General features: G+C 55.6%; 1 protein-coding gene across 2 annotated transcripts in view; it reads left to right on the top strand.

Moving 5' to 3' along the window:
- LAMC3 (laminin subunit gamma 3) overlaps window positions 1–19267 on the top strand; it is a 59760-nt gene extending 40493 nt beyond the window's left edge. Inside the window, exons 14-28 of one of the 2 annotated variants that reach the window (XM_072748350.1) lie at window positions 1584–1829; window positions 2677–2830; window positions 3507–3649; window positions 4156–4334; window positions 6000–6141; window positions 7002–7207; window positions 7584–7660; window positions 8327–8461; window positions 9564–9711; window positions 10718–10867; window positions 11018–11120; window positions 14007–14206; window positions 14757–14903; window positions 15010–15109; window positions 17733–19267. In XM_072748350.1, coding sequence (XP_072604451.1) covers window positions 1584–1829; window positions 2677–2830; window positions 3507–3649; window positions 4156–4334; window positions 6000–6141; window positions 7002–7207; window positions 7584–7660; window positions 8327–8461; window positions 9564–9711; window positions 10718–10867; window positions 11018–11120; window positions 14007–14206; window positions 14757–14903; window positions 15010–15109; window positions 17733–17983 — 2381 coding nt within the window. In that variant the 3' untranslated portion in view covers window positions 17984–19267. Of the gene's footprint in view, window positions 1–1583; window positions 1830–2676; window positions 2831–3506; window positions 3650–4155; window positions 4335–5999; window positions 6142–7001; window positions 7208–7583; window positions 7661–8326; window positions 8462–9563; window positions 9712–10687; window positions 10868–11017; window positions 11121–14006; window positions 14207–14756; window positions 14904–15009; window positions 15110–17732 lie in introns of both variants that reach the window. The other variant, XM_072748349.1, reaches the window with a different exon arrangement.
- The last annotated feature ends 1912 nt before the right edge of the window (window positions 19268–21179 follow it).

Raw genomic sequence — 21179 nt, 5'->3', positions numbered from 1 at the left:
AAAGATTTTATTTATTCATGAGGGACACAGAAAGAGAGGCAGAGACATAGGCGAAGGGGAAAGCATGCTCCCTGCAAGGAGCCAGATGGGGACTTGATCCCAGACCCCAGCATCATGACCTGAATTGAAGGCAGACACTCAAACCACTGAGCCGCCTAGGTATCCTGACATTTGATTCTTCTTAACAGCTCTTATGAGATATTATTCACATACCCTACAGTTCACCCATTTAAAGTATACAACTCAATGATGATTTGTGGGGTTTTGGGGTATATTCCTTTAATAATTAAAAAAAATAAAATAAAATTATGGCAAAAAAAATAACATAAAATTTGTCATTTTAACCATTTTTAAGCATACAGTTCAGAAGCATTGGGCAGCCCAGATGGCTCAGCGGTTTAATGCCACCTTCGGCCCAGGGCGTGATCCTGGAGACCCGGGATTGAGTTCCATGTCGGGCTCCGTGCATGAAGCCTGCTTCTCCCTCTGCCTGTGTCTCTGCCTCTCTATGTGTCTTTCATGAATAAATAAATAAAATCTTTAAAAAAAAAAGAAAAAGACATTCACACTGTTGGGTACCTGTCCCCACCATTCGTCTCCAGAACATATTCACCTCCCAAACAGAAAGTCTGTCTCCATTAAACACCCCCACCCCCTTCTCCAGCCATGTCTCCCCATTCCCCAACCCCTCACCCCCCGCCCCAAGGACTGTCCTACTTCCTGTTTCTCTGCATTTGACGCTTTCAGAGATCTCATGTCAGTAGAATCAGTCAGTGTTTGTCCTTCTGTGTCTGGCTTGTTTCACTTACATCATGTTGCCAAGACATCATGTTCTCAGACATCTGATTTTAGGTTTGGTGATTGTGGCTGCCTCAGGACAGCCCATGTTGTCCTGTCAAATGCCTGCTCTGCTGGGGAGCATTCTGAAAGCAGCTCCCTACAGCCAGCGGCAGAGTAGGGGTCCCCTACCCTGGGGACCCTGCACCCCACCCTGCCATTATGCTGTGCTTCTGTCCCTAAACTTCCCCACGTTTTCTGGCTTCCCCGGCCTGCAGACATGAGGGGAGTCCACCCAGTGGGTGTGGATAGTTCAAGAAGTTTGGTCCTCGAGATGTGCCTGAGGGAGGATTTGGGGGGAGCAGGGTACATGGAGGCAGCAACCCCACGGGAGGGGTGCCCAGATGGGCACCAGCCCCACCTTTGCCACACTAGCATCCTGTGGGCCTCACTGAGGAAGACGATGGTGGCCATGGTGCTGAGGAGAGGGATGACAGTGAAGAAGTGGGGACAGCCCCTGCTGCTGGGCACTTAGCTCACCAGGCCCTCTCCACAGTCCTCTGAGGGGGCTACCATTATCGTCCTCGCTTTGCAGACAAGGAGCCTGAGTTCAGAGAGACGCAGGGGATTACCCAAGATCACACAGCCAGCTGCTGGCTAAGCTGGGCCCTGGCCCTGGAGCCCCATGGCCCACAGGAAGACCGAGAGATACTTGCTCTGGCTCAGGCTGGCCCGTCCCCCCAGGGGACCTGGCAGCCACATGCCTCAGGCATGCCTCTCCACATGCAGCCTTCTCCCTTACCTAGGGCGGCGCTGTGAGATCTGTGATGATGGCTACTTTGGGGATCCCCTGGGGATCTCTGGGGCTCCCGAGCCATGCCGGCGGTGCCAGTGCAGTGGGAACATGGACCCCAACGCTGTGGGCAACTGCGACTCCCAGTCTGGCCACTGCCTGCGTTGCCTGCACAACACAACAGGTGCCCACTGTGAGCGCTGTCAGGATGGCTTCTACGGGAACGCCCTGGCCCCTCGGCCTGCAGACAGATGCACCCGTGAGTTCCCACCTCCTGCCCCACAGGGGCCGGGGGGGGGGGGGGGGGTGTGGTGTGGTGGCAAGGTGCCGACAAGGGGAGGTGCCTGCTGGGGCTGTGCAACCTCAGGCAGGTTCCTCAACTCCTCTGTCCCCTCGTCTGGAGGGTGTGTTTGTTCTCCAAAGTCAGGTTTCTCTCAGCCTTGATCTAATCAGCTCCAATTCTGTGACTGATTGATTGGCCTTCATAATTTAGTGCTTACCTCCAGCTGCACAGCATCTACAACTGTCCTCTGTGGCTGGCAGCACCTGTCACATTTGTACTGTCCCTGGGTGACCATCAGGCTGTTCCTTTCCACCGCCTGGGTTAGCACTCAGTTTCCAGTCCCCATGCAGAGGGCCACAGCCTACCTCAGCCCCCGGAAGGCCTCCGGAAGTGCTGGAGGGGGAAGCTCAGCGTTTCCCCCAAGCTGACTTGCTCCAGAGCCCATTCTCCACATGGCACCTGTCAGCACTGTGCCAGCCTCTCGTTTTATGGGGCCCAGGAGAGCAGGGTCAGGTGACCCAAAACAGTGAGTACAGGGGTCCACCCGTGACTTTCTGGCCAGGTCTCTGGCCTTCTCTCTAGCCAGTGGGGAGTTCAGGGTAGGCTCAGGAGAGCCATCTGCCCCCATGATGATTCTACGCTATAATCTCCAAGGACATACAAAGTGGGGGAGATTTGAGCCCGCCTCTTGAGCCTTTTTCCAGAAAAAGCTTAGGAGTCTGGGTTGAGTGTGAATCATCCCCATGGGTTCCCCATCTTCTCCTGGACCCTCAAAGATTGATCTGCATCATTCCTCAACACTGTTTTCTGCTTCCATCCGCAGCCTGCAGCTGCCACCCTGAGGGCTCAGTCAGCGAGCAGAGACCCTGCGACCCAGTGACTGGCCAGTGTACTTGCTTGCCTCATGTGATGGGACGGGACTGTGGCCGCTGCAGCCCCAGCTTCTATGACCTCCAGCCTGGGAGGGGCTGCCGGAGGTAGGTGGGGTGAGGCTGTGGGTGCTCCTTCCCTGGTGTGTCTCCGAGTGGAAGAAGTCCCAGGGAGCCTCCAGAGAGGGGCTTGGCCTAGAATGTGTCATCCCAGGCCCACTGCCAGGTACACAGTGGCCTGCACCAAAGGAGGACAAAGGAGTGATCCCTTGGGGAGTCAGACTAGTGGCCCTGCCAGCCCAGGATGCAGGCCAAGAGCAGCCCTGAGGGATGTCTGGGTGGGCAGGGGGCCGGTTTGGTCTCTGATTCCCTGCTCAGTGACGCTGTTGCTTACTGACCTTTTTGGCCACAGCGGCACCTTAGTGTCTTTAGGGAACAGTGAAGGACCCCAGGGAAACACCCAGTGAAGCAAACAGGTTTCTTCCTTGTAAGACCGCTCAGAGCCTTTAATATGCTAATTGCATTGTGGCTTTCCAACAGAGGGTGTAATCTCTAAGATTTATGTGTCCCCATAGCCTTTTGGAGGACAGGAGGGGGTAGCATTTTGTGAGACTGTGCTTCCCAGGACACAGCTCCGGGAGAGCTGTTTGACATGTACCCACGTGGAGGGGCCTCTTGGGCAGAGAACGTGATCTGGAGGCCCCTCGCTGGCTGCAGCCAGCAGAGGCTGGGTTGGGAGCAGCCCAGAGCTTGTTTCAGACCTGGGTTCCTTCCTTTATCGTAGCTGCAAGTGTCACCCGCTGGGCTCCCAGGAGGACCAGTGCCACCCCAAGACTGGGCAGTGCCCCTGTCGCCCGGGTGTTGAGGGCCAGGCCTGCGACAGATGCCAGCTGGGTTTCTTCGGCTTCTCCATCAAGGGCTGCCGGGGTGAGGAAGCCAGGTGCTCCCAGGCTACCCAGAGGGTGGGGCCCAAGATGTCCAGGCAGAGGAGCAGTGGGGACGCCAGCCATGTGGTAGGAGATGGAAAGATCAGGTGCAGGCCTATCTTCTAAGAGCAGCCATAGAAATGTGGGGTGAGAGAGCTTAGGGGACCAAATGTCTCCTCCCAGACTCCACTGCCAAGTTCCTGTGTGCTGGGGCCATGGTTTCTCACCTCTCTGGGCCTCAGCATCTGTATTCGTACAGCTGGACTGCATGGCAGTTCCAAAACTTGACTGCTTCTCAGACCCAGGGATGCTGAAATAAGTCAGGCGTCACCTCTGACCTTCTGAATTGGTCTCTCGGGAAGAACCCAGGAGTGGAATTGAACTGGCCATGGCAGCGAGGTTAGGGGAAGGCTGAAGCAGTCAGGTGTGAGGATGCAGGGGACCTGGGGGTTCCGAGGGTGGGGGGACCATCAGGGCACCCAGCGCCACCTGCCCTGGTTCCCTCAGCCTGTAGGTGCTCCCCGTTGGGTGCTGCCTCAGCCCAGTGCCACAAGAACAGCACGTGCGTGTGCAGGCCCGGCTTCGTAGGCTACAAGTGTGACCACTGTCAGGACAACTTCTTCCTCACGGCTGGTGGCACACGCTGTCAGGAGTGCCCATCCTGCTACTCCCTGGTGAAGGAGGAGGTGAGCCCGCCCATCCAGGCCCCCAGGAAACGCCCACTCACCCATGGCTCTCAGGCTTTCTAGGGCCACTGGTCACATTCCCCCTGTGCCCACCCAGCTGCTCAAGCCTCACCTCTGCCTGTCCCTGGTTCCTGAGTGTACAGGAGAAAAGTGGCCCTTCCCTGGCACCCAGGCCCATGTCTCACACTTTTTCAAGTTCAGTGGGTATGTGACCATAGGTGGCCCTCTGTGGGGACAGTCAGAAGGAGGGCAGTGCCCATCCTGGGGCACAAATAGGATTTCGAGAGCGGGGAACTGGTATGGTGCTTGGGTCAGGAGTGTGACCTCTGGGGTTCCCCTCCCCAGCCCCATTAATTGTCCCTATTAGCAGGTAACAGCTTTGATAAGTTTCAGTGTCTCTCTCCTAATTCCACAATGGACACAGGCCTGCAACCCCTTACCTGGGACTGGTGAGACCAGCCTTCAGAGGGGTGCTACTCGAGAAAGACACAATGATGGGTGCTGAGCATAAGCTACCCCCCAGCAGTGCCTGGGCCAGTCCTTGCAGTCACACCCAGTGATGTGTCTGCAGGAAAACAGACGAATAGTCACATCAAATAAATAAGGGCCACAAACAGCCTTGTTCAGAACAGTTTTGCTTCCCAGGGAGTTTAGAAATTTTTTAAAAATTTTTTTTTAATTTTTATTTATTTGTGATAGTCAAAGAGAGAGAGAGAGAGGCAGAGACACAGGCAGAGGGAGAAGCAGGCTCCATGCACTGGGAGCCCGATGTGGGATTCGATCCCGTGTCTCCAGGATCACGCCCTGGGCCAAAGGCAGGCGCCAAACCGCTGCGCCACCCAGGGATCCCTAGAAATTTTTTTTAAACCAGATTTTGCCATCAAATAAGGAATGGAAAACCTGTGGTATTTCAGAGCATTCTGGACTTTGAATCAGAGAGAGGGCTCAGGACCTGTTTCCCCTGGCCCTTAGGGTAGTTACAGGGTGGACATGAGCTGGTATGTGGCCAGCAGCCACTAATGGCTGGCTCTTAGCAAGTGCTCTGTAAATGCAGTTATTGTACCTGGGATTTAAAGAACAGCGCTAGGGGTGCCTGGGTGGCTCAGCTGGTTAAGCATCTGCCTTCAGCTCAGTTCATAATCCTGGGATCCTGGGATCAAGCCTCACATTGGGCTCCTCCTTAGTGGGTCGTCTGCTTCTCCATCTTCCTCCGCCCCTTCCCCTTCTTGTGTGGTTTCTCTTTCAAATAAATAAGTAAACTCTAAAATAAATAAATAAATAAAAGAACAGCACCAGGAGACATTGCATGGCATGCTTACTCGGCCAGCAGGTATCCATGCACACCTGCTCTGTGGCAATATAGCAGGACAGATGGATTCTCCTGGGCCTTCCCTTCTCGAAGATCCCTGTCTGAGTAGAACAGAGATGTGGTCGGCTAAATGGCAGCAGGTGTTGTGGGTGTGAGAAGGGAAGGGACAGCTCGGAAGAAGGAGCAGGCAAGGCTGGTTCTCGAAGTTCTGCTGCGTCCTCACCTCTGACGCCCAGGATAAGATGGGAGAAAGGAACTGTTGGGGAGGGAAGGCCAGGCAGAAGCCAGGGGGAGGTGTGCAGACAGGACTTCCCTGCCACCAGCCTCACATACCCTTCTTTTCCTGACTCCTCCAGGCTGCCAAGCTGAAGGCCAGGCTGACCCTGATGGAGGGGTGGCTGGAGGGGTCCAACTGTGGCAGGTCCTGGGGACCACTGCCCATTCTGCAGGGAGAGGCCCCACGGGGGGACATCTACCAGGACTACCACCTCCTGCAAGGTATGGTGAGAGAACGGAGAGGGAGGCAACGGGAAGGCCAGCTGGTTGGGCCCAGCCCTGGGAGCCCCTCAGATAACGTCCTAGCCCATGCCGCATGCCCCACCCAGACCGTGAGCTTGGTGAGGCCAGGGCTTGGGTTCCTTCACTGATTGACTCAGGGAACAAATAATCATCGAGGTGCTGTCCCAGGTGCTGAACAGGTAACATTTCTGCTGTCCCCAGCCATTGGCTATTTTGCTCACTTCCCAGCCTAGACAATTAACAAGTGAAAGAGGTGGAGGGGGAAAGAAAGGCTGGTCTTAGAGCCAGGTGGAATCTGTCCTTGGGGCACTACAATTCAGGGAACTTTGAAAGTGAATCGATTCTTCAGTGTAATTTCATGTTCCTAAGCACCTACACACCTTTAGCAGCAATTCTTAGGTAAGCTGAGCACCCGTTAGCAACACTCATTGTCAGAACAGGGAGCTTCCTTCTGGATGCTCTATGTTAAAAGGCCTATCCTGGGCCACACTGCAGATCACAGAGCTGACTCGAGGCAGGGGTTCCTGCTGTCTCTGATTCGGGAATTGCTTGTTGTGACTCCAGCAGATCTGGATTCCTTCCAGCCGACTATGGCCAACTTCCTGTGTGGGAGGCCTTGGGTTGGGATTTGTCTCTTCTGGGCCTCAGCCTTGGCATCTGTAAAATGGGGAGGCAGTTCCCTTGGAACTGGACTGGTGGTAGTGCTCAGGCCTGCTGATGGATGGAGCTAAGCTGTGCCAGGCAGAGTGTGGGGCACAGATGGGGTCCTCCAAGAGTGGGAGCTTCATTGCAAAATCTTAATTGTTCTGTGACCCCTGGACTTTGTGGGCTTCATGCAGGAGCCTGGGAAGTCTTCCTGGAGCAGGTGACAGGCCTCAAGGATGCTGTGAAGGCTGCCCGGGAGCAGCTGCGGGCTCTGAGCAGAGGTGCCAGCTGTGCCCAGGCCCAAACAGAGAAGGCCTGCATCCAGCTGGCAGACCTTGACACAGTGTTGGAGTCCTCAGAAGAGGAGATTCTGCAGGCGGCCACTGTCCTCAAGTCCCTGGTACCGCAGGGGCCCCTCCGCACCACCTGTCCTGGGCTCACTGTGGGAATCTGGTGGCCTGAGGTGTGCCTCTTTGGAGAGGTTCAGTTTCCTCGTGTGCAGAATGGGGGTCACATAGTATCCCTTCTGCTGACTCAGTGGGCTACTGTCTACATAGAACAAGGCATGTTCCAGACGGACAGTGAATGCCCATCAAATGGGTGGTCGGTGTCATTCCTGCTGTTTCCACATTCTGGGGCTCTGTTCACTGGGTGCTGACTTTGAGGCTTTTATGAAACAACTGGCATGGTCTGGTTCTCCCAGTAATTTAACCAAACGAGGCCCTTGCCTTTCAGGGATGGCCGTCATTCCTCCTCTCTCACTCTCTTCTTTAAAGGTGATTCCTCAGAATGGGCCCAGCCAGCCCACCACCTGGAGCCACCTCGCCACAGAGGCCCGTGCTCTTGCCAGAAGGTTAGACCCCAAGTCCCAGGGGCCTGCTGAGGTCCTGCCCACACAGTCATGAAGGGAGCCCAGCCCTTTCCCTGCCCCTGATTCTGGGGTCGGGGTCAACCTCACAGGTGTCCCTCTGCCCAGATCCAGACCTAGGCTGTCCTGAGCACCCTCCTCTGTGATGTCTTTATTTTTTTTTAATTTTTATTTATTTATGATAGTCACAGAGAGAGAGAGAGAGAGAGAGAGAGAGAGGCAGAGACACAGGCAGAGGGAGAAGCAGGCTCCATGCACTGGGAGCCCAAACGTGGAATTCGATCCCGGGTCTCCAGGATCGCGCCCTGGGCCAAAGGCAGGCGCCAAACTGCTGCGCCACCCAGGGATCCCTGTGATGTCTTTATTAGGGTCATCATATCATTATTGTCCAAACTGAGATTTAATGTGTGGTAAAAGGCCCTCTTGACCATTATGCCAGGATAATAGGCATAAACTCTATGTAACAGGAAGTGGGGTATGGATCCCTTCCCATCAGCCTTCACTGTGTGTCAGGTGGGAAAGAGGAGTCTGGCCTTCGGGGCTGGACTCCTTGGGATGGTGGAAGGCCCACGTGGTGGGAGGTGTGGGCTCGGGAACACACTCCCTTCTGTGTGAGTGGTTGATGACGGCCAGGTGGGCATTTCCATACAGCCACAAGGACGCCACTGCCAAGATCAAGGCCACTGCTCGGAGGGCTCTAGTTGCTTCCAACACCAGTTACGCCCTTCTCTGGAGTCTAGTGGAGGGCAGAATGGCCTTGGAGGCCCAGCGGGAACTAGAGGACAGGTGAGGCCTCCTGGGTGTGTCTTGAATTGGCTTCCTGCAGCTGACGGATCCTAGGCCCAGAACTGGCTTCCTTTATTCTTTCAATGAGGGTGGGGGAATGTCTGAGGTCTTGGGCTGACTGGGTGGTGAGTTACAGGAACCCACTTATGCCTGGGGGTGTGGCTCAGCCTCTGGAGAGAAGGGACGAGAACTTGAACCAGGAAGGTCCAGAGCAGCACCATTCCCTCTCACCCCTGCAGCATCCCCCAGCCCCCTCTACCCGCCCCCACCCCTCCGCCCCAGGCAGCTCCTCCTGTCAGGCAGCAGCTTCCTGCTTGGCCTCTGCTTCTCTGCTCTGGGTGACACTCCTATGTCCTCCGCAGTCAAAGGGTCAGGAGAGACCCAGCAAGGTCTCATAAATCCCAGATTGACTTCCTAGATGAGAGAATCTGAGACTCACCTCCCATCAGGTAGCCATCCATGAGCCCACTGGCGTGGGTGGGGTGAGGTCCCATGACTCATTCCTGGGACAGCGGTGGGGACCCCGGCTCTCTGAGAAGCGCGGAAGGAGAAGAGACAGTGGTGGGGGACCTTGCCCCAGCAGTGCCCATGATGGAGCTGGGCAGGAAGGTTGTGGATAGCTGGAAAGTCCTAGGTGGTTGATTCCAGCACCTTGGTGCTGATGGAGCCCCAGAGCGACCATGCAGCCCAGGACTCTGCATCTATCTGGAGAGCAGCATGCCCAAGGTCACCCAAGGGCACAGCCCAGCCAAGACCAGGGCCTGGGCTGAGGTCCCTTCCTCGGCACCTCGCATTTACTGCTTAGTGATTCAGCCAGAGGCTCCAAACATTTGCAAAACAGATGATTCTCAGGCGGAAACCAAGGGCAAGCCCCTTCAGAAAAGAGTGCTTGAATTGAATGAATGAAGAAACAAGAATGTGGTGCCTCTCCTGCCGAATAGCAGCCAGTTTCTGAGGCCAGCTGCTGGGTGCTGAGCCTGCAGAGGACGGCTCTGCCTGGGAAGTTACAGATGGCTCCAGCAAGGGGTGGGGGGCAGCCATGGGGAAGGATGGCCCCGTGCCCCACCCCACCCTGTGAGCCACCTCTGCTGTCTTCTCTCAGGTACCAGGATGTCCAGGCGGCCCAGAAGGCGCTGGGCACAGCCGCAGCAGAGGTGCTGCCTGAAGCAGAGAGGGCGCTAGCCACCGTGCAGCAAGTCGGTGTAGATGCAGCCCCGCGCCTGGCCTTGCTGGCTGCACCCATGGCACTGGTCAGCCTGGCCAGGCAGTCCTTGGAGCTCCAAGGGGGTGGGAGGGCGCAGGGGTGGGTGGCTGTGGCAGCTGGGAAACCAGTGCGGCCCAGGCAGAGGCAGATGATGTAGCTTATCTTTATATAGCAGTCCATTTAAAACGAGATAATCTTCCTCCGAGGCTTGGTGGGGCACCTGCCTGGCATGGAGTTAGGGCTCGGCCAGTCTTTGTTGTTGATTGTGGTGATAATAGCGAGGCTGGGCCTATTCTTGGTAGTGGCATTAGCAAAGACATGGGATCAAATCCCAGCCCCGCTGCTCCAGATCTGTGACCTTGGCCAAGGACTCCACCCAGCCTCCCCCTGCTCTGGTTAAGTCCTCTGTCAGAGCTTGCCCATCAGGTTACATTAGGGCTGCGTCCATGGGGGCCGGGAGACGATTCATAAGTAATGGGCAAGGTGGGCGTACCGCTTGTCGGCCCTCTGAATAAATCAGCTCCATTGTAATCCTGAAATCCCACAACTCAGAAACTGCACTTTAAGGATGAGACTAAGCTTCTACAAATGCATTTGGGGCAAAACTTGACCAACCCGAAGCTGTTTATTTGGGGTCTTCGCTTCCCTGCTCCTGAACATGAAGAGTACTATGCAGGTGTTAACGGGGTTGACCCTGAGTGTGGCCCCAGTTGCCACCGAAGGTGCCAGAGGATGGGCGGTACTTGCATAGTTCTGCTTCTCTCGAGTCAGGAAAGTTCTAAATGTGGAGGCACATCGGGCCCCAGAGTTTCCACTGAGACTATGGGCCTGGGGAAGGAAGTACAGGTCAGGGAGGCCTCACTTCTAGTAACTAGTAGAGCTGGAGTAGAGACAGGTTCCCCTGCCTGGTATCCCCACCCTGGCCCCCCTGCTTCCTGAGGTCCACAAGCAGTGCCCCCCCATTCCCGCCCCCAGGCTGCCTCTCACCCACTGGAGGGTCTGCCCCACAACCTTCCTACCAGGTCCTGCCTGAGCCTGCCATCTCCCTGCAGCCCCAGAAGTCCCAGGCTGGGGCCCTGGACCTGAAAGTTCAGGCCTTGGAGAAGACGGTCACATCCAAAGAGCGGGTGGTCACCGAGGCTGCCTGGGCCCTCCAGGCCACTGCCCAGGCTATGCTGCACAAGACCCAGCCCCTCATGCAGGTGGGCTCCTGGTGGGGGCTGCCCTGAGGGTGTCCTGGGGTAGGGGACAGGTTTGGGAGAGGAGAGGGCAAAGACCAGGGAGAGTTCTTTCTATCCCTCCAGTGTCTCCCACCTGTAACCCCCTGCCCAGCCTCTCTCCTCTCTCTCCAGCTACACCAGGAGGCCAGAGCTGCTCTGACCCGGGCTTCCTCGTCTGTCCAGGCCGCCACAGTGACTGTCATGGGAGCCAGGACCCTGCTGGCTGATCTGGAAGGTACACATGATCCTTGCTGAGCCCTGGGTGTCTTGATGCCCAAATGCCCGTGACAGCCACCTGGACTCCTGCCTCAGCCCTAGCAGCTTGGCTCTGGGGACAAGAAGGCGACAAAAGTCCAGCTGTGTGGGCATAAGCCAAACAGCCCATTCCCCCCAGCCAGGACCTCTCCCAGGGCTGCTTGTCTTTCCTTCAAACACTACTCACAGGTACCCTCCCACGTGGCCATCAGTCATCAGACCACACACAAAACCGTCAGGGCTGGAAGAGACTCTGATGCCATCGACTGTCTGTCCCTGGTCTAGTCTTCCCCTGCCGGGGGTCCTGTCCAACCGGTACAAGGTCTGCCACAGTCTGGTGTTCAGCTGGGGCAATAGGAAAGGAGGCAGAGCTCTCTTTAGAAAGGGATGTGGGTTTATTTTATTTATTTATTTATTTTATTTATTTATAAATAAATAAAATCTTTTTTAAAAAAGGGGGGTGGGTAGCCCCAGTGGCACAGCGGTTTAGCACCGCCTGCAGCCCGGGGTGTGATCCTGGAGACCCGGGATCGAATCCCACGTCGGGCTTCCTGCATGGAGCCTGCTTCTCTGCCTCTCTCTTCGCTCTCTCTGAATAAATAAATAAATAAATCTTTAAAAAAAAGGGGGGGGGGTGTGGGTTGATGCCAATCCAGGTCTCCTCTGAGCTGTAGGAAAATGAGGCTAAGTGGTCCCATTTTATAGATGTGTAGACCCAGGAGAGGGATTGATAACTCCCCAGGGTCAGCGGTGTGCCGAATGGAAACCGTCCCATGTTAGCGTCCTCCAGCTTCGCATCCCCCTACGGAATAGGCTTGTCTGATGTCCTCTTTGCTGCAGACAGAAGACCCCTCACCCTTTATCTCGGTGCCAGTGAACTGGGTAAGGCAGGAGCACGCTCAGCCCCAGAGGCCTCTTGGGGTCTGAGATCAGGAGTCAGACTCTGTGGCCCTAGTGGATCTATGGCTTTCCTCCCCAACTCCATTCGCTGCCCCTGAAAGATGTGGGTCCCACCACGGACCCCTGCCCTCTGGGGCAGAGGGCAAGCTGGTCGGTGCCTCCTGTTCTCTGTCCCTCTGTGGTCTGAAGTCCCAGTCACCCATAGGTCAGGGGGCTTCTCATGCGGAAGGCATGGCTGTGTACACTTGCCTCTGAGTCGTGTTTAGGAAAATGTAAATTCAGTGATATTAGTGGTAGAATATTAGGACTTTAGAACATAAAATATTTTTAAGGGTTGCTAAAGCCATATGCTGCCCCGCACATCCCGCCTTCTGCTGGGCTGCCTCCAGTGAAGCAATGCTCACTAGCTCATGAGGCATCACCTTCTCATTGTCAGACATACATACTGCATAGACATTGGCCTTCCTGGTGTAGTACCACGATCCACACAAAGACTCATCTCAACCCGCTAACCTGGGCTCTTTTCCCCGTTCCTGCCCCCTTTCAGAGACACCTCCTTTCACCAACACTTGGCCTGTGCTCAATTGGTATTCAGGATGCAAGGAAAATTGACTGAGCAAAATATGGAGCAGCCTTCCCCAGGGTGTGGCCCTGGGCCCTTAGCCCAGATCCAGAGTCAGGCTCTGTGGTCCTAGTGGCTCTATGGCTTTCCTCCCCAACTCCATCTGCTGTCCCTAAGAGATGTGAGTCCCACCACGGACCTCTGCCCTCTGGGGGAATGTGGGCATGCTGTGCCAACAGTGGGTTTGTGTTCAGATCAGTTTAGGAAATGTCGCTATTATAGTGCCCTCTCGAGGCTACACAGTGCACACCCTAGGGTAGTAAAGGCCCTGAGAAGTCCTGCAATAGGGAAACCTGGTTCTCTTTATTTAAACTTGATTGACATTTCCTCCTGATGCTTAGAGTTAGGACTCCAAGGATTGCATTTTAAGAAATGCCAATTTTGTGCACAAGAAACAAATCTAATTTCTGGATTATCTTCATAGAAAATTATGTGACATTCTGCCTTAGAAGGTTTGATTCATTTTAAAAATTGGCTATAATCAGTACTCCTGATTTCCCTTGAATTTCATCTGAACGAAAGGGCAAAAGTCTTCTTTATAGAGACAAGCTACTTCTTTTTAGGTAAGAAAACCTATGCAAATCAAAATACTTTCCCTTTTTATCTTGGCTGCTAGGAAGCTCAGAGGTAAGTAGAGCATTCAGTGCCTGCAATATCATTATCCTAATTTTCTGGCACTTCTTCCACCCTTCCTTCCTTATCCCCCCAGATGCATGTGGCCCTTAGTTTTTTTTATTTTAACGGTCCAGTTGTTGACTTACCTATCACTGTAAGCTGCCTCAAAGCCTTTATAGGAATAAGTGGTCATAGAAACAAAGGGCTGAATGGATTTGCTGAGTGCCACGCTGTGGCTCCCTATCCATTCCCACCCCTGGCCCAGCCATTGACCACCATGTAATCTCGAGATTTTAGTAAACATCATAATATACTATGAATCTTTAAATTCACTGAGCAGGGGACACCTGGGTGGCTCAGTTGGTTGGTGTCTGCCTTTGGTTCGGGTCATGATCTCAGGGTCCTGGAATCCAGTCCCATGTTGGGCTCCCTGCTCAGTGGGGAGTCTGTTTCTTCCTCTCCCTGTGCCCCTCCCCAAAGATCCAGTACTCTCTCTCTCTCTCTCTCTCAAATAAATAAATAAAATGAAATAAAAATCACTGAGCAGTACATCTTGCTCATTATTTGTTTATTTCCCAAACAAGCCTCAGAAAGTAGCTCTCTTGCATCTAGAACCTCCACTCACATCGTCTGCAGGCCTGAGGCTGGTTGGGTGTCTGGCCATGGCTGCTGGGCAGGCTCTTGAGGCACAAGCCCGCCTTGCTGACACAGCCTCCCCCGGGTTTGCAGGAATGAAGCGGCAGTTTCCTCAGCCCAAGGACCCGGCCACGCTGGGGAGGAAGGCAGGCTCGGTCAGGGGCAGGCTTCTCACAGACTTGAAAAAGAAGACCAAGCAGGCAGAGAGGATGCTGGGAAATGCAGCGTCTGTCTCCGCCAGTGCCAAGAAGAAGGGCCAGGAAGCCGAGACGTTGGCCAAGGACAGTGCTAAGGTCAGGGCCATGGAGGTGACAACAGTGATGTCCCTGCTCCTGGGCCTGTGGGAGGACTGTCCTATAAGAGCTGCCCTTCTGTAGGTGAAATGTGGTCCCTACAGCCCTGCCCCCTTCTGTATAGACAATGCTGAATGCTCCACACTTACTAAGGGCTCGGTGGATCCCAGGCTCTGAGCCCTGGAGTATCATGCAAGTGACCCTGTTGATCCCCCAAGAAATAGCTGTCACTATTATCCCCATGGGACAGGTGAGTACCCTGAGGACCAGCCGGGTTTCGTTAATGCATCGCCAGGGCTCTCACCTAGGTCTGTTTGGCTTTACCCCCCCCCCCCCAAACTTCTAGGCCCTTGTTGTTTAGTTGGGGCCAAGGTCTAATCCAGGTGCATCCCTCTGGCCCCCTGCTAGCTTTGTGCGTCTGGCCAGCATCCGGTACACGTTTGTGGAATGAATGTATGGTGCAGGGCACAAACTGGTGCCTGATTGGCATGATGGCATGAGTGCTCTTTACCTGCTCTTTACTCCACTCACCTTCTGCTGCCCCTCACAGCTCGCCAAGGCCTTGCTCAGGGAGGGTAAGCAGGAGCACCGGCGGGCAGGCCGGCTCTCCAGCCAGGTGCAGACAACACTCCGACAGGCTTCCCAGCAGGTGCTAGCTTCAGGGTACCGCAGACAGGAGCTGGAGGCAGCTGGGCAGGTATGTGTGCCAAGGACCCCCACACACACCACACACACTCCCATGTCCCCCTGGCCCCCTGAACCAGCAGGAGCCCTGTTCAAGCTTTCCCTTCCTCCCTCCCCAGGTGGGTGCCAGGCTGAATGCCGTGGAGCAGCAGATCTGGGAATCACGGACCTCCCTGGAGAAGGACGTCAAGGTCTTGTCGGAGCTGCTTGCCAGGCTGGGTAAGGAGACCCTTGGGTCCCTGGAGCACCTTCAGGACTTCTGGGAGGCTGAGCCCTAGAGAATATCTCCCCCTCAGCCACGCAGGTCCCCCATCCTGGGCCAAAGGCATTTGTAATAAGCCCAGGCCCCCAGGCAAGGAGGGGCTGGCATCCCCAGGCCGGTCACCATGTGCCTCCAAGGGCCAGTAGTCTGGCCGGGGGAGAAGGACGCAGAAAACCTAGCACACAGACCACTGCGGGTACCACAGGAGCAGGAGCAGATTGGCCCTGAGTGCTTGAGGGTTTCGGAGGAGCATGGATGTCACAGAAGCAAGTGTGCTGTCGAGGATCAAGGTGCTGGCTTGGAATCAGACCAAGACTCAAGTCTATGCTTTCCCATCCTGGGCTGTGAGAAAACCACTTGGGAAACCCACTCCACCTCTCTGAGCCTCAGTCCCCTCATCAGTAAAATGGGAGTAGACCCTTGCATAATTTAGAAAGTGCTTGCCACGCTGTGTGGCAAGAGCCAGCGAGCAGCAGCTGCTCTCGGGGGAGGGAGAATGGAGATGAGCCACGGCAGGGAGACATTTCAGATGAAGGGGACAGTGTGCAGCAAGGCCCAGAGGCCTCAGAGCAGGGTGCAGGGGCAGCAGGCCTGCATTTTTTAAAATGGTGGTAAAATACATAATGCAACATTGGCCTCTTTAACCATCTTCAAGCATACGGTTCAGGGGCGTTACATACATTCGCACTGTTGTGCAGCCGTCCCCACCCTCTGTCTCCGGAACTTTCTCATCTTCTCAACCCGAAACACTCTGCACCCATCAGACATGAACTCCCTACTCCCCTGGCCCCTGGTGTCCCTCATTCTCTCCTCCGTCTCTTTGAACTTGACATTCCAGGGACCTCATGTCAGTGGACTCACACCCAGGATTTGTCCTTCTGTGACTGGCTTCTGCCACTAAGCGTCGCATCCTCAGGGTCACCTGTAGAACAGCACGCATTTTCACTTACCGTTATCAACAAGGGAGAGAATCGCCACGTTCTGGGCTGTGTCTGCACATCAGGCCCACGCTAACGCTGTTCCTGCACATGATCTTCTAGAATTTTCTGTGTTAGAGGCAAGGACACAGATTCTCTTGCCGTTTGGCAGACAGGCAGTCTGAGGCACAGAGTTTACATGAGGTGCCTGGGGCCCCATGGGCAGTCAGTACAAAAGTCGAGGTTCACATGCGGGTCTAACCAATTCAGGGTGTCCCCTGGCAGCCACTGACTGGTCTGTTCCCAATGCCAAGGACCCAGAGCACTGTGGACCTGGTGCCCAGCCCGGGACAAACGCTCTGCAAGGGTAAACTGCTTTGGCTGTTGCCATTTATCCGTGTGTCCTGGTGCTGTGCTCGATTGGCGGTGCAGGCGAGAGCAGCACACAGCTGGACCCTGCCTCATGCCTGGGAGCCCCAGCGGGCAGGTAGAGTGCGGCTGCTGCCTGGACCCGAACCTGCTCGAAGGCCAGGCAGTTTGGACTTGCCTGCGGACCGATGTCTTTGCTGTGAGTGGGATCTGCCCAGGCCAGCAGGGCTCAGATCCCCTCTACCTATTCCTGCCCTCCAACCCCCACCTTTGTTGCCCAGGAAATTTGGGGCTAGGGGACCCCTGAGCTCAGTGGGATCCTGTGGGATTAGAAGCCACGTAGAACTTACTTCCCCTGGGGCACCTGGCGGCTCAGTGGTTAAGCGTCTGCCTTCGGCTCAGGTCATGATCTCGGGGTCCTGGGATCGAGTTCTGCATCAGGCTCCCTGCTGAGCTCCTTCCTCTCCCTCTGCCACTCCCTTGCTCATGCTCATGCATGCTCTCTCTTTCTCTCTTTCAAATAATAAAATCTTAAAAAAAAAAAAAGTACTTCCCCATCCCCTCTACTCTCCCATGTGGCTGAACCTCATCTTCCTGTTGAATGTCACCTGTAAATGACGAGGTGACAAGGGTCAGAAAACAGCCCATGGATTCCAGGCCACTGCCACCACCACCACCCAGTTCAGATGTGAGCACCTGGCCCCACCACCATGATTCACCCTTGGAGAGGCTGTGGGAAGTACTTAACTCCAAGAAATAGAGTTAATTGGTGCTGGGCCAGGATGAGACCCCCACTGCCTGCTTCCCTGGGCCCGCAGCCCTTCCTGCCGTATCTGCTGGCCCCATCCTCATTCTAATGCCAGAGATGCTGCTTTTTACCCACATCTTGGCACAGGTGGTATCTGTAAATGTGTGCCCCTGGCAAATCAGCATGGTATGTTGGGGCCGGTAGGACTCATGGGAACCTTGTGCACAGGCACTGCTCTAGGAAATGGGCTCAGGACTCACACAGGGCCTTCCTTTTATCAATAATAGCAATACCACCAACAAAAATCAACAGTTGCCCAGTGCTGCGTAAGGGGAAAGTTTCAGAGTCCTCCTGTGAATCCGGGGGGGGGGGGGGGGGCTGCCAGGCACACTGCCCCCTCTGTCCCTTGCTTTCTTGGTAGGTTGTGGACAGTCAGAATCCTGGATGGTTTGGGCTGGCAAGGATCTTAGGGATGGGGGGCTGACCAGGCGTCTTGTGCCTGCAGGGGGGCTTGCCTGTGCTGAGGCTGTCTGTGTCCCTCTGCAGGGTCACTGGACACCCATCAAGCCCCAGTGCAGGCCCTGAACGAGACCCAGTGGGCACTGGAGCGCCTGAGGCTGCAGTTGAGCCCTCCAGGGGCCCTGCAGGGGAAGCTGAGGCTGTTGGAGCAGGAGTCTGAGCAGCAGGAGCTGCAGATCCAGAGCTTCGAGAATGACCTTGCTGAGATCCGTGCTGACAAGCAGAACCTGGAGGCCATTCTGCAGAGCCTGCCCAAGAGCTGTGCCAGCTGGCAGTGAGGGCTGCCCAGACCCCCCACCCCCTGACCCCTGCAGGCTGTGGCCCTAGCCCAGGGCATGCACACACATACCACAGGTGCACCCATGCAGGCACACGCATCAGAGTCTGCTGCTGTGTGTCCGCCCTGAATAATGCTCACATAGCCTCCCAAGTCCATGCCCATATCTCCTCCATGCCCGCTGGAGTGAATGTATGTACACAGTTCACCCAGGTGGCCCCTGGGTGCCCACCACCATCAGCAGGCACTCCCGTGCTACGATGCATAAACACACACACCCCAGTGTTAATAACACATACATATATATGCATATGTACACCTTGTGGGGACACGCCTGTGGGCATAATGCTCAAACCCATAGAAGTTCCTCTGTGCATGCACACACGACAGTCCACAGCTGGTTAGCGAGTACCAGCTGTGCTGTGTGCCCTCTGGATGCTCGGGTTATGTTAAATACCCTCTGGCGCTACAGTCCTCACTCTAGCTCCTGAAAGCAAGGACCCAGGCAGAGTGTGGTGCCTGAGAGGCTGAGGGGGACCATCTGCAAAGATCCAGGTGGGCTCAGTAAGAGCCAGAGCCCCAGAGCCTCCCCCTGTTCTGCTGCAGCTTCTCACCCATTGACCGGCAGCTCCACACCACCGAGGGACCAAGCAGTCCAAGAGATGCAAGGTCCTCAGCCGAGATCTGAGGGGTCTCAGCAGTGGAACCTCAGGCCCAGGGACTTCTGGGGCCATGGGACAGCCTACTTGGCCAGCCGGGAGGATGGCCCACAGCTGCACGGTTATCACCAGCAGCGTGAAAACTTTGGTCTCTGGGGATCCTGGGAATTGCCTGCCCTGGGCCTGGTGCTCCTTTCAGGCTGTGGCCTGTTCACAGAGCTGAGCCTTGAGGGCCAGAGGGGACCTAGGTCAGGGGGCTGAGGGTCATGTGGGAGCTCCTCTTTGTGACTCCATGACCCCTGTCAGCCTTAGACTGATTGACACTGGCCTTGAGGCCCTGTGGCCCCACCTGCCACCGGGGAGGCCCCTGCTGGGTGTGGAGGCCAGTTTGTCTTGCTGGGGAGTCCTCCTGTGGTCAGGCCGCCTGCCAGCCTCTGCCCAGGATTCCTGGCCTTCCCTCCGGAGCCCCTCCCCATTCCCAGGGCCCTCTTCCAGCAGACAGCAGGCCCTCAGCTCTGGGACCGATGGTGGCACCCCTCCCATGGCTTCTCTTGCCCCAGGCAGGGGGGACATGCAGCAACATGGACCACTTCTGTTTAATGTGAAAATAAAGGACCTCTTTACTATCTGGGTGACAGGCTTTTGGTTCTCTCGTGCTGGCTGGCAGCAGAGGCCCCGGCTGTGGGTGCCGATTCACTACTCTGGCATGTGGGTGCGCACGCCTGGTACCCGCCAGTGGGTGGAAGAATGTTCGGTGAGCCACCCTGGTCCACTGCAGTAGCAGGAAGGTGGCAAAAGCAGAGCTCACTGGCTTTGCCAGTCTTCCCATGTGGAGGGCTTTGCTGAGACCTACGACCATAGGCACCCACTGTCTCCCCTCTGCTCCAGGGGGTTTGCCAAGCAAAGCCTAGGGGGGTGTGAGGTGCCCTCAGCTGACTTCTGGTTCAGGCTGGAGACACTCAGGCAGGAAACAGTGAACTCAAAGTCAAATGTCCCCCGGCACAGAAAGGCACATCGAGGAGGAGGAAGAGGAAGAAGAGGAGGGCTTTGGGCCTGGCCTTAAAGGGTGGGGAGAAAGAGGGAACCTTCCAGGCAGGAGGGTGGGCAATAGCTCCCGGTTTAAAGGGTGGGGGCCTGGCCGGGGCAGATCATTCCAGGAACCTAGGTTGTGGTACGATGGATTATGGAGCATGTGCAGTCTAGGCTCTTGGCCACATAGTCTAAACCCTTTCAAATTGGTTTATTTTTTTTTTAAGATTTTATTTATTTATTCATGAGAGACACCTAGAGAGAGGTGCAGAGACACAGGCAGAGGGAGAAGCAGGCTCCATGACATGGGACTCGATCCTGGGTCCCCAGGATCAGGCCCTGGGTGGAAGGCAGGCTCTAAATCACCGAGCCACCAGGCCTGTCCTTCAAGTTCCTTTAAATTTAAAAGGGGTTCATTGGGAGGTCGTGGAGTGTCTCCTAGGATCCTGGGGTGGGAAGGACTGCCAAGCCTCCAGACAGCCTGGGGTGGGGACTCTCCTGTCCCCACCCTCCTGCCTCTTCCCTGGGCCTCTGCCTCTCCTTCCCACTCTGCATTTGCTTCTGTCTTTTTTCCCTGCAGAATAGCTTTCTTTGCTTTTCCTGAGCCTGATGGAAGAGGACGTTCATGCCCCCCCCACCCCCACCCCATCATTGGGTCAAATGCAGAGACCAGCTTGAAACTGTCCTGATTCCACCTTTTCTCAAGAGAGACCCAGCTTAGGCCAGGACCCCCCAGTCCTATTCTGAATAACAGAGGTCTCTGGGTGCAAGGCCATATGGTGAGAGCTGCTCCATACCCTCTCTAGATCTGCCGGGGGAGTTCATTCAGAGAGGAGAGGGAGGTATGCCCCTCCACAGAGAACCTGACAGCCAAGGCCATGGGGGGTTAGGTGTGTGTGTGTGTGTGTGATGTGGTGGACAGCAATGATGCAGGGAGTGACTCGGTAGGTACGAGAGGGAGGACGGGGGCAGGAGGATGGTGCTCGCTAGTGAGATTGATAACCAGTGTCTGGCATAGGTGGTGCCAAAGAGACTGCGGTTCTTTGAAGACTGTGTCCCCTCGGGTCCCTCCTCCCCAACACCCACCTTCTCTGCTGATGGAGGCACACAGCCACTCTGATGCCTGCTCTTGGCATTAAACCCCCACCCACTCAAGCTGTGACTGAGCCCAGCCTCAGCATCCCAACACGGGGTGGGGAGGGCAGGGAGGGCACAGTAGGCCTCTTCTCCATTCCACGGTGACGTACCTCAGGCTTGACATCTTGTGACTCACATGGTCCCGTCATGCCTGGTGTGTGCAGAGCCGCTCTCTGGCCCCAGAGGTGGGGCTGTGCTGGGTGGAATGTGATCGCTGTTAAACATCTGACTAGCAATGCAGCCCAGCAGCTGAGCACTGGAAGGTGGGGTGGCCTCTGCCCTGCAGAGTGGCCAATGGGGCCAGCCACCGCCACTGACCAGGGCAACAGGCCATCTGAGCCTAGATCAGGAGGCGGGTTATGAGGGCCCCAT

Source organism: Vulpes vulpes, chromosome 2 (genome assembly GCF_048418805.1).
Source record: "Vulpes vulpes isolate BD-2025 chromosome 2, VulVul3, whole genome shotgun sequence".
In the NCBI taxonomy this organism is placed as follows: domain Eukaryota; kingdom Metazoa; phylum Chordata; class Mammalia; order Carnivora; family Canidae; genus Vulpes; species Vulpes vulpes.
The sequence above is the reverse complement of the archived record's forward strand: the minus strand, read 5'-3'. Positions and strand labels throughout refer to the sequence as shown.